The sequence below is a fragment of the Nesoenas mayeri genome, assembly GCF_963082525.1.
Source record: "Nesoenas mayeri genome assembly, chromosome: 19".
NCBI lineage: Eukaryota > Metazoa > Chordata > Aves > Columbiformes > Columbidae > Nesoenas > Nesoenas mayeri.
In genome coordinates this window covers 6,303,974-6,320,695 of record NC_137568.1, presented here as the reverse complement: position 1 = coordinate 6,320,695, position 16,722 = coordinate 6,303,974, and the positions used below count along the sequence as shown (strand labels likewise).

The 16,722-nt window shown below is 38.9% G+C and overlaps 1 protein-coding gene across 1 annotated transcript in view; it reads left to right on the top strand.

The window, feature by feature from the left end:
• The window catches only part of B3GNTL1 (UDP-GlcNAc:betaGal beta-1,3-N-acetylglucosaminyltransferase like 1), a gene marked incomplete at both ends in the record, with an annotated part of 89,408 nt that overhangs the window by 61,135 nt on the left and 11,551 nt on the right, over window positions 1-16,722 (top strand). The window contains 2 exons of the mRNA XM_080356689.1: window positions 4,024-4,148; window positions 11,527-11,662. Of these exons, the coding sequence (XP_080212815.1) occupies window positions 4,024-4,148; window positions 11,527-11,662 (261 nt within the window). The remainder of the gene's footprint in view (window positions 1-4,023; window positions 4,149-11,526; window positions 11,663-16,722) is intronic.

Genomic DNA, 16,722 nt, shown 5'->3' with positions numbered 1-16,722 from the left:
TACAGGGGGGCACATGGGGAAGCAAAGCAGGTAGGGAGGGGGATTGCCCATGGCCCCGAACTGGAACTGGCTTCCAACCCGCATCATCTTTTCTGTCCCCTACCTCTGCCCGACAGCAACAGAGCAGGGGCTGTCTCAGGTCTTCTCCCTCTGCCTGACAGGGCAAGGGGTTCTTCATCTTTGGGGTGACTATATTAATGACTATATTAATTAGATCACTTCTATCTCCATTTTAGGGTAAGTATTTAACAGTGTGACTTGTGTTATATTGCTGCAAGTAAACACAGAAACAGGCCAACAAATCTCCACGTTTCAGCCGTCTCCGTTTGCTAAACTGTTTCCATGCCAAAAAGCTGCATTTCTCATTTGGAATTAGATCCAAACACCTGTTCTTCATATTTCAGTGCTTAGAACAAATGGAAGATAATTCTTCTATGGAAGAAATTATGATTTGATATTAATGTTAATAGTATGGTGGACTGATAAAATATAAATACAGAAGCTATTATGTAATCTTTTTTTTAATTACAGGTAGGTATGCATGTATCTCTCAGACCATCCAGGCTTTATGTGAAACAGATTCTTTTAATGTTTACAAAATGTTTTCAGAAATGAAGTTCTTTCTGGTCAAGATCTGCAAGTGACATTTTAAACAGTGGCTGCTGCCAGGAGGAGAGTTGGGGAACCATATCTCTGACTTTATTGCCCCTTAGCTTCCTAAAATATTATCTCTGTGCTATCCAACTGATTCAGATCAAGTGCAGTGCTTCCTTATTGAAAAAAGCAGATTTTTTTAAACTGTATCATGTTAAAGCAGGGAACTTAATCATGCACCGTGGTGGGAGAGGTGTCTGTTATTCTCGAAGCAAAGCTATTACTTCATATGTTTGACAGTGCACTTTGATTTGCATACAAACCCAACATTTCACAATTGTAGCGAACAGACCTTGGGTACTTCTACCAAAATGTGTTCTTCAGGTGGACAACAGATTCTGTTTGCTGTTAATGTCCAAATGGAGATCACTGGGAAGACCCATTATTTGTCTCTTAGCATATTGTCCTTTTGTTCTGGTCACTGGGTGTCATGGCTCTAAGCTAAAATAACTAGCTTCTTGCTTTAGGTAAATGCTCTAAGAAATCTAGAGTACAATAAGAACTGTATAATTAAGCATTTCTAACCTGCAGACTCCACTACATGTGAATGTGGTGTATTGTGTAGTCTTGGCTTTATTCACACAGTATTATTCTTGACATCTCAACTGTAACATGCCACGTTTGTTTCTTTCTCTAGAGTTTTACCACAACTTGGATCCAGATTTCCTGTCACCTCAGTATTTAACCTTCCTTTTAAAGTTTATGAAAACTAAAAATAGAGTGACAGCCTCAAAGTTCTAAGCTAATCTCAAAGTGTAAACAGGGGCAAATTATTCTTAATGAGCCCCAGATGGAATAGCATATTATAACCCACTGGCCTGAATACAAACTTGTGGCTCTGAACAAAATGCCTGGAGCTCAGTTTTGATCTATTTTTGTGATAAAAGGTCACCAAAAAAGCAAGAATTGAGGCGGTGTCAAAATATCCTTTGGTGCACAGGAGACTGTAGCTCATGCTGCAAAGCTCTAAGGTAACTTTGTAGGCTGTTAGGTGTTAACTAATGCCTTTTTCCATTTTTCCCTGCCAGAGCACACAAATGTCATTCTAGCAGTTAGAATAAGGCCTGAAAGCTAAAAGGCTAAGTAGGAATTTGGCTTTTTTGAAACATGATTAAAATATGGTCAGTCTGTCAAATAACCTGTGAGGATGCTCTGGGGGGAAAAAATCTAGATAAAACACAGACATTAATGTTTTTGGCTGAACAGATATCAATATTTGATCTAAAAAGGAAAGAAAAAGTGATGGGGACAAAAATAATAATACTTTATAAGCTAGTTGAAAACTTACTCCTTACCCTATGTCTAATGACATTTTTTGCTAGTCTGTTATTAAAAACTATTTAGAATTTACTGCTTCTCTTCCATTTGACTTCCCCATCATCTTTGTTTAACTGAATTTCTCCTACTTATGCTCCTCACCATTATGGATGGTACAGCTGCAAAAATTGTAGCTTGTTGTAGTTGTAGATGGCTTGCGCCTGCTTCCCAAATAGATGTGTTGAGGACACTGTAGTCAGTCGTCAGCACAGCAAGTGATGCCTGCCCAAAGTAGTCGGTAAACACAAATCCTTCACCTGCTTAGTAGTAATACGGGAAAGTGAATGACGATTTAGCGTAGGCTAGTGCATGCAGGTTAGAATGGAGAAGGGTTTTGTTTTTCCCTGGGAACTGGAATCAGCAGCCTTGAGTGAGGAGGCCAATGAGTTATCCCCTACCGCAGCAGTGCACGTGGGGCTGGGTTTTGCCTGTAACGTGGAAAATTCTGTATGTAGTCCAGTAACATTTAAACTTTGCAATTTAATTGTATTTATTAATGCTGAAAACTATTTACGTGGCAGCCTATTGCTGTAATGCGGGATTATTAATTGATACTTTTACCTATGGATATTAATTTTTCCAAAAATAGATTAAAATATCCCTTTAGTGGTTAAACATCTTTTTCTTTGAAAGTTGTGTTGTTTGCCAAAAGTTTGTGGTATTCAAAATGCCATCTGGATCCAATAATATGTCTCAATTGGGAATAAAAACTCTGGTATTGCAACAAACTCACCACGCTCAGGAGCCGTAGGGAGTCCCATCCCTGCAGGGTCTATAGCACAGTCAACATCTTTCCTGCCCTGAAGAACACGCGGCAGTGCTGCTCCCCGTGACGTGAGGGGCCACTGCGGAGCTGGACGAGGCACCTGCTCCTGCTGGGGCTGGGAATACTTCATTTCAAAATATTTCTGCTGGTAAATGCAAAGAGCGCTCAGAACCAAGCAGCACTTTGAAAGAGCCTTTTACTTCTGCAGTAACTCTCTTTTTTTAATATACATATTAAGGATTATCTTGAAGAATGTAAATGCTTATCCAAAAGAAAATGACTTATAGGTATGTATGTGATATAATCATACCTCTGAATCAAAATATGACTACAGCAATAAGTTGATCAGTGCTATGAAATCTGGGCCCTGCCTGACACAGTCTAGTGTGTGACCGGAAAAGAGGGAAAGGTTTAAACTTTGCTGCTGACTCTCAGTATTTCCATTAAAGTTCAGAATAAGAAAAATATAGAAAGGACTAGAAGATAAATGACAGTATTTGAGTTTGTGGTTTTTCTTATATTCTTGGTGACTGTGGTTACTCTTTGCTACTTCAGCTACCCCCAGATTTCTTTTGTGGCTTTCAAAGTAGGTTCACATGAAGTGTAAATTGTTCACTAAAAGTTTTCTTCTGCATTGCACTTCTTAAACTAGAAGTCAGACAAATATCTACAAGTGATAGCTACAGATATCTGCCCTTAACAAGCCGCCAGATCAGAATCCAGTTTATTCAGAGTCTGGGAGTGTGGCCCAATTCAGTGTCTTAAATCAATCTATCATACAGTGAAGTCTGGAGCTGCAAAGTACAGAGCTTGGTTTTGGTTCTGATTTCTCCCAAGATACATATGTTCAGTTGAGTGTTTTGAGTTTGTTTTTTGGGATTCAAAGCCTTTTTTGGTCTCTTCTCTCTTCCCCTTCCCACCCCTCTTGGTTGCCCAGTCCTGACTGTGTCTGACCTGAACTCTTGGTGTGCTGGTATGGAAAACAGTCCCTGAACTGTCTTGCTCTTGAAAGTAGAAGGCCAGAAAAAAACACAGAGGGATTTTATGTCTAGCACTTTAATTAGAGAATCTCCTTTCCTTAATTATGGAAGAAATTCAGAAGCTGTGCTGATGTGGATTTCTTTTTTTTTAACTTTTATTGTTTTTTCTGTGTTGAAACAGAATACTTAAAACTGAGATTGAAGTTTATGTCCCTGTTATTCACGTCTGTAATACTGTCTTCAAAAAGAAATGTATTTCAGTATTTCAGGTCACTTCCTGGTTTGAAATAACTGTTTCTCTTCCAGGGTGTTCCAGAAGATTTGTTGTTTTTTTATAAACATATCCAAATGGGCGGTGAAGTCTTTCGAGTAAACCATTGCCTCCTGCTGTACCGATACCATCCACAGGCTGCAACTCATTCTGTCCTAGAGTAAGTTGCATTTTTTGGTAGAACTTAAAAATTAGCTTCATTTTGTATGATTGGCAGCAAAGATGCTTGATCTCTTTGAGACGTGACACAGCAAAATAATTACCAAGTTGTGTTTAATTGTTTGTTTGGGTTTTTTTGTGGTGGTGTGTTTTGTTGGGGTCGTTGTAGGTTTTTTTGGTTTGTTTGGTTTTTAAGGCTAAAAAGCAAGTACAACATAATACGTTGGTAGTATCCTCCTGTTTCTGTTCGTTCTTGCTATAGTTTGCTTTTGAGTAACATACTGTAATACTGGAATTGAAATTATGACTTGAAATGTCTGGTTCAGATCTTGTCCCGCATACGCTGTCCCTAGACCTGTGTTAATGATTTAGTGAGGAACTTTAGTGTGGGCACTTGAACGTTTGACAAATATTCTAAGAAATTTTTTCATCTTTGCAACTGTTCTTGAAATAGTTTCACAATAGGTATTGTAAGAGCAAGGAAGCATTTTGGAGACTCTATTACAGCAGTGCTGTTTGTAGACAAATATGAGGTGACTCATTTTCCTATTTATTAGTGTTTAAATGTCAGGTTGTGGTTTTTTCCCTCTTTTAGTGTGTAATCCTTTTGGCAGTTAGTTACAAACTTTAGAGCCCCACATCATGGGATGCTGGAACTCTTGGAAGCCTCTTGCTGGTATCTATGGGAAAACATCTTATTCTTGGAAAAGAGTTTGTTTTGAATTTACTGCAAGCTGTTGCTTATTCAGATCTACAAGGTTGTGTGGCACAAGCACCCTGAATTACAACACCCTGCGAGAATGTGGAAATACTGTAAGCTGTTTCAGATGTGCTGTTTGCATTTCCAGATTGGTGCCTTTCTTGTCTGTAAGAGGTCAGACTAGACAGTCTTCCTGTTGGTTTTTTGCTGGTACTGCTGTTAATAACATTTTGTGTGAGCTTTCAAATATGAGGTTGTGTAACATCTCTTTTTACTGGCTTGCTCCCCTGTTTGGTGCCTTAAGCTGTGAGGGTTGGTTTTTGTTTCTCAAGAGTCAGGTGCGTGTTGAGCAAAAAGAGCTTAGCAAAGGTTTAAGATTATAATTTAAATTACATCTTTCCTAATTTGCATTTTGGTCATCCCACCTTACTTACTGTGTGTTCTACCTTTTCTAGAAGTCTTTTTAAAATTTTTCTTTCTTACGGTGAGTTTTGATGCAGCAGTTTTCTGAGGCGTATTCCCTTTTGCCATTGGCCTGATTCGTCTTCGAATTTTCAGAGTTAGCCTAGACCAATTAATATCTTGTCTGAGATCAAAACGATGCTCGTAGTATCAAGGTTTAAGGCAAGGCGGCAATAAACCGTGGCAGACGCTCCCTGTTATCCCCTCACTTCCCGCCACCCCTTTCCTTTAGATCTGAAAGATGATAAGAAAGATAAGAGGAAAGGAAGAGAGACTTAGACTTCAAGTTGGGGAGTCTTAAAGTGTTTTACTAATGCTGCTAATAAACAGAGAATATATATACAAAATATACAAAACCAATCTCAAGTGCTCGATGTGGAGTTGGCATCACTCCAGCAGCAGAGTGACAGCCACCTGGAAGAACTTGGCTGAAAGAAAAATCACTGAAAGAGAACTGGTCTTGTTTTTAACAAAACCAGGACAGTAGTAACGTTGAGCTGATTAACAGGACTTCTTCATACAAAGGTGCGTGATTAAACCTTTTCAGCAAAGACAACTGTCATTTGTAGCCTATTGTGGGCTGATTTTAGTTTATATGAGTGTCTTTCGTTACCGTTCAGGGGAAAAAATGCCTGATTTTGCATTTTCAGACTTCCTAAGATATATATAAAAGTACTTGGCAAGGGACATTTAGTCCTTTTTATTTAGTCCATATAATTGTAAACACTAATGATTTTTTTTTTAGGTTGTTTCCTATGATTAGTATCCTTCTGGAACAAATATCGAGAGGTGAAAGTATCTGTGAAGCAGGAAACAAAATCTTATTTGCATTCTCCCTTTCCCTGGAGGCATCAGACTGCGTTATTAAATGTTTTGGGTGTGTGACAGAATCTGAGTGAAGTACAGTCTATGTATAGATTTCATTAGGTGAAAACTGAAATGTAAATGTTCTGCCTGCAATTTCGTCTCAAGTCTGTGATCAATACCTGCTCAGTGGGAATGAGCAATACAAGTTGTGAGAAATAGTCTCTTCAGCCAAGAATTTACAATATGAAATCTCACATATTGTACCTCTTAGATCCAAATAATTTAATCTCACATTGCAGCTCATATCCTGGGGCTGTGTGTACTTTGTGCTACATAGCTATGTTACACCAATTTGATGCAACATCAGAGCTGCCTTTATAGTGAAAAGTACTGTAGGAAGAAAGCTTAATGTATAATAAAAACATTGTAAAATTCATAGATTTTTATCTTGCCACAGGGGAGAAAAAGGAACTGTTTATAAAACAATGTACCTCATTGCGAGATAAAAGCTTGGAGCAAGAAGAGCAATAAAACATCGTACTTGTCTGTAGGTAGTGTTGCTCATGCAGACATGCAGTTGGGGCATGTAGCTAATTCTTGTAGCAATTGACAGGCTTTTGGTTGAGAGAAATTAAATACACATGGAAAATAAGGTTTGTACCTTCTGTCTGAGATTCAGGCAATTCCCTTTGATGCAGAAAATGCGAAGTGTACTTACGAGGCTCACAGTAATTTCATATGCCATGTATTCAGAATGAGTATAATATTGTAAGACCTTATTCTGCAGAAATAACCCAACTTACGTAGTCTATTGAAACCATCTGGTTTCAGGCACTAGAAGCTCCCAGTGTCATCTAAGTGCAGGAGAACAGGCACTTGGTCTGGAACGCACATTTGGTGGTTTTAGAGGTACCCGGGGGTCTGGGGCTCTGGCGCTGATGTGCACAGGAATGCCGCCTTCATTTCCTGCAAAAACACCCAGCCAAAAATAGGAGAGAGAAATAGCGGAACGTGTTCCTGTGCAACTGAAATAAAGACGAGGTCAACCGCATTTTTATCTTCTATGCTTGCATTTGGCACTTCAATTAAACATGGTAACTAATGACCTCATTAGATTCTTGAAAAGTAAATGGCAGTAACATTGATAGTCTCTGTCTTTCTTAATAAGCCTTTCATGAAAAATAGGCCACAATGCAAACCATGCCTCAGTTAATGACCCATGACCTGAAGATGAACTCAGACATTAATAGAACCTATTAACAGTGTAAATGTAATAACTCAGTGGGACGATATAGTCCAGCAATTAATAAGTTCATATGAAGTTCAACAGAACAACAACGACAAAAAAAAAATCAGTTTATTCACCAGTATGGTCAAGGTTCAAATGGGATTCATTTCTGAGTTTCCTGTGGATTGTACAGACCTTGAATTCTGCATGCAAAACTCACTATAAGAATCTATTCTTTCAGCTCTCACTGTGATTGAAATGTTCTCTGTTTTTCCACCTCTGGATTATCTATCAGGTGAGATTCGCTGATAATATAGAACTCTCCTATCCTGCCATGAATAAAAAACCACTGGAAGAGGCTGTTGACTTGAATAGCTCCTCTTCCCGTCTGGTGTTACCTGAGTAGCGTGTGGGACCAGCGTACATAGGAAAGACCAGATTTATAGATCTATAGTATTACCATGGATGGTAATCAATGCCTAAAAATTCCACAACTGTTTAGGACATTGGGCTTGTATTTATGCATTTCTCAAGTACTTGTACATCTGTCTTTGCTCTGTTGATTCATTTATGTAGCCTCACTGGGGGAAGGAGGGGAAAGGCAGTCAAACAATATGGCGAGGTTTAACTGAGCTCAGACATTAAATCATATAGCTTTTATTGTCACATTATCTTTCATTTCAAAATAGGAGGAGAGCAGATGTTTCTTGACTCCTGTATTCAGTCAGTAGGTCACCACACATTTTAACAGAGCTCCATTGTTACGTTACTTGGGTGGATGGTATGGTAATAACTACTTGGGACTGAGGAACACACTTCGTAGTCGTTCTCACCCGCCACATGAATACTCTCTTTTCACTCCTGCAGAATTTTGACTCCTCTTCTTCATTCCAGACTACAAAACTGATGAGTATTGAAGGGCTGCGGTAAATGAGATCTTAGGAAAATTATGTAACCCTCAAGAATGATTTTCCTAGTAGAAAAATGTCTATGTCTAACATTTATTTTCTAAACAAGTGACAAGAAAATGCAAGAAGTGGGGAAAGTAATGTACTTAAAGAACTTGGGTCAAGGAGTAGTATTAGGATTTGAGAACCACCTTCTGCAATCAGAAGTATTTGTATCCCAGCTTCTGGCTGAGGAAAATCTTGTTAACTGAATACAGGCTGGGAAATGATACTAAAGGCTACTGGGAATCAGTTTGCTTTAATCCTTTCTGCCATGGTTAGGAAAAGCAGCCTTATTTGGGACATGATGCAGAGTAATATTACCTCCTAGGTTTTGCTGGTGGCTATGAATAATAATTCAAAAGCTGAATATAGCTGTGAGAATCATCTCTGAGTAGTGGTTTGTACAAGTTCTAGATCGTTTCAGGCATTTTCTTTAATCATCCTTTGCACGTTGCTACAGTTCCCGTCTGTTGCACCTGCACTGGCTCTTAGCGGATGGGAAAATGGTGTTTCCTTATCCCTCGAGGCAGGAATCCCAGTGATCTATTCTGGAAACATCAAAAAATGTGGCAAATTAGGTTAACCAGAAACCTGAAGGGGATAACTGAAACTCTCTCTTCTGACACTCTGTAAGCTACATTCTGCTTCAACGTTATTGTGTTTGAACAGTGATCTAATTAATTTGGAGTTTAAAGAGTTTCATATCCTTTTATTTTCTGAGTTTAGTTCCCTTAAATACTTTCCCCGCTTGCATTTCTCAATATAACATTCATAAATAATATTAGGTCAGTAAATCTGCTTCGATCTGAAATCTCTATGGGTGATACCAGTAACGAGATTTGGTCTGCTTGAATTTTACCTCTATAGGGACTTTCGTGGACCACAGGCACCCATCACCTTGACAGCAAATGCCTATGGTCTGGAAGCAGCCGATACTAAATGTACTGGAATGTTTCCATGAGTAACAGAAACATTTTCTGTGTGCCTGGATGCAGATCCCAGTGTTTGCTCCACCACTAGAAGATAGTTGATAATTCCTTTTATGCCATGTAAGGCTGCCTATTTCTCCCTCAGCTTTCTTAACTTTGCACACTCAAATGGAAAAGAAACTTGCCTGTGTCACTCAAGTCAACAGAACAGATTCTGGAGTACCTCTGGAATGTAATATTACCCTCCTGAAGTCACATTTCAAAGTAAAATCAGTTTAAAATCCTTTCCATTTACGTGTAAAGCAATAATCTGCTTTCTTAGAAGCTAGCAGAAGCACTAAAATTTCCAGTAAAGTGATCCTGGAAAAATGCTTGACCTTCATATTTCTTTCCTTTAACTTTCCTGCTGGGAATATAGTATTCTCTAATGAGCATGGAAAAAGGCAAGTGTCACAGGATGCCAGCGGCAGCTAAAGCTTTGCGGTAGGAATGCAGCTTGTGGTTGCATTAGAAGAGATTTGCAATAAAATCCAAGGTGTTTTTTTTCTCCATTAGTCAAAGTGCTGGTGCACGGGCATAGGCCCCAAACCAGCGTGGAAATTCTATGTGGAGGTACTGTTCTTCTTGGGTACATTTACTTGTGTGTGAAGTTCTTTCCAAGTTATCACACTGCAATCAATGATGAAGTGCTAAGCGGGATTGGGCTGTGCTCAAAAATCACACACTGAAGCGCAGGGGTCTCCCTGGAGCTAGCAAATAATTCCAGCAAGAATCCATGTGTCTTGGGACTGTGAGGGTTGCATGTTTTTCAAACTATAACTCAGGGCTGTGAAGGCAACAACGCAAATAAAACCATGAAATTCCTATATTAAAATATTAGAAAAGCTTGCTAACAAACCTGTGGGAGCAAACTGAGTGCTGGCCCAGGCTGCCCAGAGCGGGTGTGGAGTCTCCTTCTCTGAGACATTCAAACCTGCTTGGACCGACCTGTGTGATCTGCTCTGGTGACCCTGTGTTAACAGGGGGGTTGAACTGGGGGATCTACAGAGGTCCCTTCAGCCCCCACCAGTCTGTGACTCTGTGAAATTAGTTTACCTATTAACCTCAAATGTTATATTTGTACCTCAGAGGTATACTTGATAGACTAATTTGGAGTAGTATATTTGTTACAGGGCTTTGTGAAATTTGATAATCTGCTACTAAAAGGAAAAATTTGAAAATGTTTCATAGAGGTCAGATGTTACAGTAATGCCAGATCATCAGGTATCTCTAGTGATCATACTCATGTGTTTTACAGTTTTGTAGTAGAACTAAAATTGGTGTAATGCATATGGGATTATGGAGTCAGAACTGCGGCTGGAGACCCAGCGGATGGGTTCATTGGTGAGAAGGACTGACAGCAGCAGAGCTGGAGCAGCTCTTCTTCCTGACTGTCTGCCCACCTGGACACTTCAGATTCTGAACATCAAGGAAACTTGAATGGATTCTGATTTTGCTGTAAAAGGGCAAGCTGCTTTTGCAGACCAGAAACAGCTTACTGTAGCTGTGCTGACTCGTGAATCAGAAATCTTATTTGAAGCAGAAGAAATAATATATCCAGTGAGTACTTTGGCTTTTAAATTCCATACTGAATTGGTACAGTCAGAAGACTGTGGCGCTCAAATTTGAACTGTGAGAAAGGTAAATTGGTAGGAGAAAGTACATGCTTCATAATAGAAAGAAAACCATAGGCAGCTTTAGGATCTCACAGGAAAAATACTAGGTTTTTTTCTGTTAATGCTTTAACTAATTTCAGTGTCTAATTTCCTGGATCAAAAGATGTATTACAAATTGTAGGACAAGTTGTAACAATTGCTAAAAGCCTACTGTGTTCTGTCATGATAAAGCAAATGGAAAATCCTATTTGACGAATCGCTTGTAGAAAGGAAAGACAATTAGACGTTAGGTGTGGGCAAACAGTGCGTTGGTGGGCAGGTGGAATTGTCGGTGTTGAATGTGATTACTGTAGACAGAGTTTTTCATCTTCCTGTGATCTTCTGTTAGGGTTCTTGAAAATAATAGTGGTGTAGCTACAGCTTCAAATCTATCTTAATGATTTTTGTCTGAGAACTTCCACAGAGTTTCTGTTTTTTCTAACAGCAGTTTAAATTTCCCTTGGAAATTTCTAATATAATGTTTTGGTGTGGTTTTTTTGTATGATATGTGAATATGTTTGGTCATATGTATGTGAGTATGTATGTAAAGGTACATAATAATGCTAAAAGTTTTAGGTGTTAAAATCCACCCTTTTTCTAACTCTCCAGGGGAACCATCTGGAATCACCGAGTCAAGTTTCTTGAAGACAGAGTCCTGAGCTCCTGGACATCATTCACTATTTGGAATGCTGGCAAGCAAGGCAAGAAGCTCTACAGAAGCTTGTCACCAGCTAATCAGAAAAAGGTGAGCTCCTAAGAGTGGGTGACATCCGTACAAAAACACTCCCTCCTCTTTCATAGGCCTCCTTGCCGCTTCTAACGTCATGTAGCAAAATTTGCATATTTTGTCCCCAAAGTACTAGCTGATGATTAATACAAATTGGGGAAATTCTTAATATTTTACATAATGTATTTCTTCTTTTAAAATGCTATATTAGTTTATTTAGAGTGTGCAGTATGTACATAGTGCAACATATGCACCCATGTTCCTGCTTCTGGTGAGTAAGCATAGTAATAAGTTATATATGACTGTTTATGGCCTGCTACTATGTAATTAACCAGGTAGTAGCCAGGTACACAAGGTGAGCAGAATATCTCTTTATTTGGATGGTATAATACTAACCCACCTTGTCCAGGATTATTCATACACACAGAATATTTGCCCAGTTCCTAAGTGGATAGTGGGCAGGTCCCCTATCAGGTGCTGCTCAGCCTGGTTTGTATTATGAGTAGTTGTTCTGTAACTCCCTTTTGAAAAGCTTGACTGTTTAAAAATAGGGGTGGGGTGTGGGGTGAACAGGCCAGTTGAAACTATTATATATGACTATTATGACTATGTAATTTAATTTACAGTCAATTGAAAATGCAGAGGTTACTTATATTTAGCAATGGCTGATATTTCTCAGGAGAGGTTTGTCTGAGAGTTTAAATATCTTTTATAGCATTTTCTTTTCCGTAATAACTTCTTGTTAGATAAAGGCCTTAGGCCTGATGTCAAATGGCTGTTTCTTATAAAGAGCCACAGAACATTCATTTTATTACCAAATGTGTTTTCTCAAAAATATGGATGGCAAGACAAAATGACAAATATATATAAACCTGATTAATGTAGTGGCCATCAGACCACACACATATAAAAAGAAAACAGAATAAATTTGTATATCCACAGTTGCAATTGCTGACTAGGCATGGAATACACGCACACAGTAAATATATAACACAAAAACTGAGCCTGAATTTGATACTCCAATGCCATCCCTGTTTCATTGCCATCATGTGGCAGTGGCTGCACTGCATGGAGTAAGAGAAAATGTTACGTGTGTCCAATCAGTTCCTTCACTCCAAGAGGACAGAACCATCCATTAATGTATTGCAAGACCTTGGTCATGTGGTGTATTGTGCACATGACTTTGGGGGGTTTATGAAAATGCTCTTTCCTTAGTATTTTGAAGAGCACTTTGTGAATTCCACTACCCTACTCGAAACCATTGCACCTCTCTGTCTACAGAATGGTGAGAATTAGAAAATAAGATCCAAGGGAAGAGATGGCAGCTTGTCTGGCAGTGGTGTGCAAGCAGGGATTTTTGACATCTTACAGAAAAACAAGACTACGTTGTTTTTTGCAGCAGTGTCTCACCATCTTAGGTGTTGGATTTTTGTTTTAATTTTTAGCCTTTTTTGTGCCAAGCCGAAATGGAGATTGATATTAAGATAGAACACCTCTCTAGCTTTGGGTTACATTTGCCACCTACTTCTGTAAGTGACTCACTCAGGACTTCACATCCTGTTCAGCAAACACAATGGTAATTAACAGATGTCGCTGCAGAGATTATAGAAAGGGCAAGAGAAAAATAATATCGCTGGTTTGTTTTGTTTTTTTCTATTTTTCCACTAGAGAATGAGAGCTTACCTCTCAGTGAGGAGCAACCTTCATTCCCCGTACGCTAGCACTGACGGCGTGGTTCTAATTAACTGGATCTTGATGTTCTTTCCAGCTGACCTTTACATAATGTTTGCTTTGGCAGTGCTGCAGGCTGTGATGCTATTTTGCTTCTGTCGAAGTTACAATTGCACATATTCCAGTATGCTGGAGTTTGATATTGAAGTATTGCATTGAGCATTAACCCATTCATTAATGGATACTAGACCAGACACATTTAGCAAGCTTACATGCCAGGTGGAAATGTAAGCAAATGTACTGCAGAAAACAACTGGTAAAATGCACTTACAGGCTGATCGTTAATACCTTGTAAGAGTAATCAAACTTCATCTGTCAAGTCTGACATGTTTTCTGAAGTATTCAGAGGTTTTCTCAATAACTAATGCAGATAAATAGGTTCAGAAAGTGACTTGTATCATCCGAAGTGAGAGCAGAATTTAGCTCTCTATAGTGACAAAGCACTAGTTTTATGCAGCTCATTATGATTGCCCTTGTAACTTCTGAGCTTTTCCAAAAGGGAGATCCCAAGTCTATCAATTTCAGTCAGAAGTGAAGCTTAAGTGCTATCCTAATGCTTTATAGTAAGTCAGTGGCCAAATGCTGTAGAAGTAGTTAAAACACCTGGCTTCTCCATGTGCTGATCAAAGGGTTGTGCTGCTGGAGTTTCGGGAAATAAATGAAAAAAATTTGCAGTAGGTCATTCATGGCAGATTTCCTTTTATTCTAAATTATTAACAGTAAAAAGAGGCCAGTTAAACTCCATGCTGCGCTTTTCCGTAAAAATCCTTCAGGTATTTTCTAACTTCAACTCTTGCCAAAGACTCTAAAATCCGATATGAACAAAGGCTGTCAATAGTTGTTGCTTCATCCTTTCCAACCCTAAAAACAATAAAAACCTTTCCCTGTCTCACCCTTTAAAGGCTGTCTTAACAAGATTTAAGCTTTCAGATATTCTGCTAATGATGAGCACACGAGAGATTCAGTGTCATTTTGTATCTACAAGTAGAATCTAGTGTTGTCTTGTAAATGGAGGCCCTGGGATATTAATTCATCAGTTGTGTAAAACAGACACCTTTAAAATACAATTCCAAAAGCCCCTTAAGACAAAATATGATGGCAACAAAGGCAACAAACATGCTTAAGGGAGTGGAGCATCTCCCGTGTGAGGAAAGGCTGAGGGAGCTGGGGCTCTGGAGCTGGAGAAGAGGAGACTGCGGGGTGACCTCATTCATGTTTACAGATATCTAAAGGGTGAGTGTCAGGAGGATGGAGCCAGGCTCTTCTCGGTGACAGCCAATGATAGGACAAGGGGTAATGGGTTCAAACTGGAACACAAGAGGTTCCACTTAAATATGAGAAGAAACTTCTTCTCAGTGAGGATGGCAAAGCCTGGCCCAGGCTGCCCAGGGAGGTTGTGAAGTCTCCTTCTCTGCAGACATTCAAACCTGCCTGGACACCTTCCTGTGTAACCTCATCTGGGTGTTCCTGCTCCATGGGGGGATTGCACTGGATGAGCTTTCCAGGTCCCTTCCAACCCCTGACATTCTGGGATTCTGTGATGATGTATTACATCAATATAATTCCCATTTTCCCCTCTGAAGGTCCAGTTGTGTAAAACAGTGTGATCTTAAAAGATCTAATGCTCTTTGAAATGCAGGTAAAATTGCCAAATTTACCTGTATAAATTAACTGTCTAAATTTTATTTCAGTTGGTGTTTATACTTTAAGTCAGTTTAGACTCTTGAAAATGTCACCTGTGCTCTGTTTCTCTCTTGCTGCGTCCTTTTATTGAGACTTAGAATTTCATTAGATGTCATGAAATCGATTTTGGTTGGAATGCGGAGACACAGCAGGGTTATTTTCTAAATTGACACTAAGTACCTGTAGAAAATTTGATACACGTACTCCTAGAATAAATAATAAAAACAAAACAAAACAAAAACCTATTACATACAGCTTGTGTTATTTTGCAATTATGAAAAAAGCTGAACTGTACTAAATCTTCAGGAAGAGAATTAATTAGTTTGACCTGTCAAGCTTAGGGCATGTAAGAAAACTTTGTTTTCAAAATAGAATGTTTCTAGTATTTTTAGAACCGGATAAACAAAGCAATTGTATTTCTTATACAGACTAAGTTTGTGTGAGATGTTTGAAAAGTATAAATACGTTGCATGCCAAAGAGCATTGTTTCTTAGAAAATAAAATTTGGCAATTCCAGGAAGCGGCAGCCTCTGTATGTGCACACTCTCTAACAAATTAATCCTTTAGTTTGTTTGGAAAACAGTCTGGATTTGAATCATGGGTAAGTTAAAAGAGAAAAGGACACCTAAGCCACGTTGTCTCTTTTCCTTCAGACATCTCTATGGTGAGTATTAAAATAATGCTTTGTCTCCAGACAGCTTAGGCAAAAATCCAAAGCTCAGTATTTTTGCTAAACAGCAACGTAAGAAAAAAATTATTCAACTAGTAGGGGTTTTTTTAATGAATTAATTATTAGGATCTCAGTATTCTTAGGGAAATTCTGTTTCCTGGCTGTCCCCTTCTTCATTCACACAGTTGACAGTGGTTCAGTATTAGCATTTCTGCAAGAATGAAGTCAAACAGACCTTTTTTTGTTTAAAACGCATCCGTCTTGTCTGTAATTTGCAGCTGAAGATGGAAACCAAATGTTTTGGGGATGCTGCATTTGCCTGGAGGGTTTCTGAGCTGTCTTGTCTGCTCTTTTATTCTCCACCAAACTTTAGCTAAAAGGAGAACTTCACCATGAACATTTTGTGTCATTTCCAATAGTTGAAAATAGTGTTCAAGTAGCTAACAGAAAAGGAGAGGAAAGGACAAAATAAGCATCAGCTAATTAGTGGCATGGAAACAGGACCAGTACCCAGCCAGCTCCTGAAGTTTCTCTAGGCCAACCCTGGCCACCAGTGGCAAACTTGGAAGCTTCCAGAGAGTATTTTGTGTACTCTTTTTTCCTACCTCTTTAACCCTTTAAAATCATCTGTTAGTTTCTCATCACCTTTTTCTAAGAGCAAAGTCACTAAGCCATGTACTTCAACTTACAAAAGCAAGAAATGTTTAAGTTTTGTAGCATCTTAACTGCTCTAAATTAGATGAATGGCAGTATGGGAAAATGAAGTGATGACATGTAAAAGCAAAGAAACATAAAGGGAAGAATATTACACCCACCTTGACTGTGAAGCGAGAAGTAGAATCACAATTTGAAACCATTTTAATGGAGAGAGACTGTAGAACAAGGAGGGGCATGACATTTCAAACCTTCAGTTAAATCCAGGTATAAATTATCCTACAATGACATGGGGTAAAATAGAGGCTTCCTTTTGGACTATAGTGAATATTCATGCTGA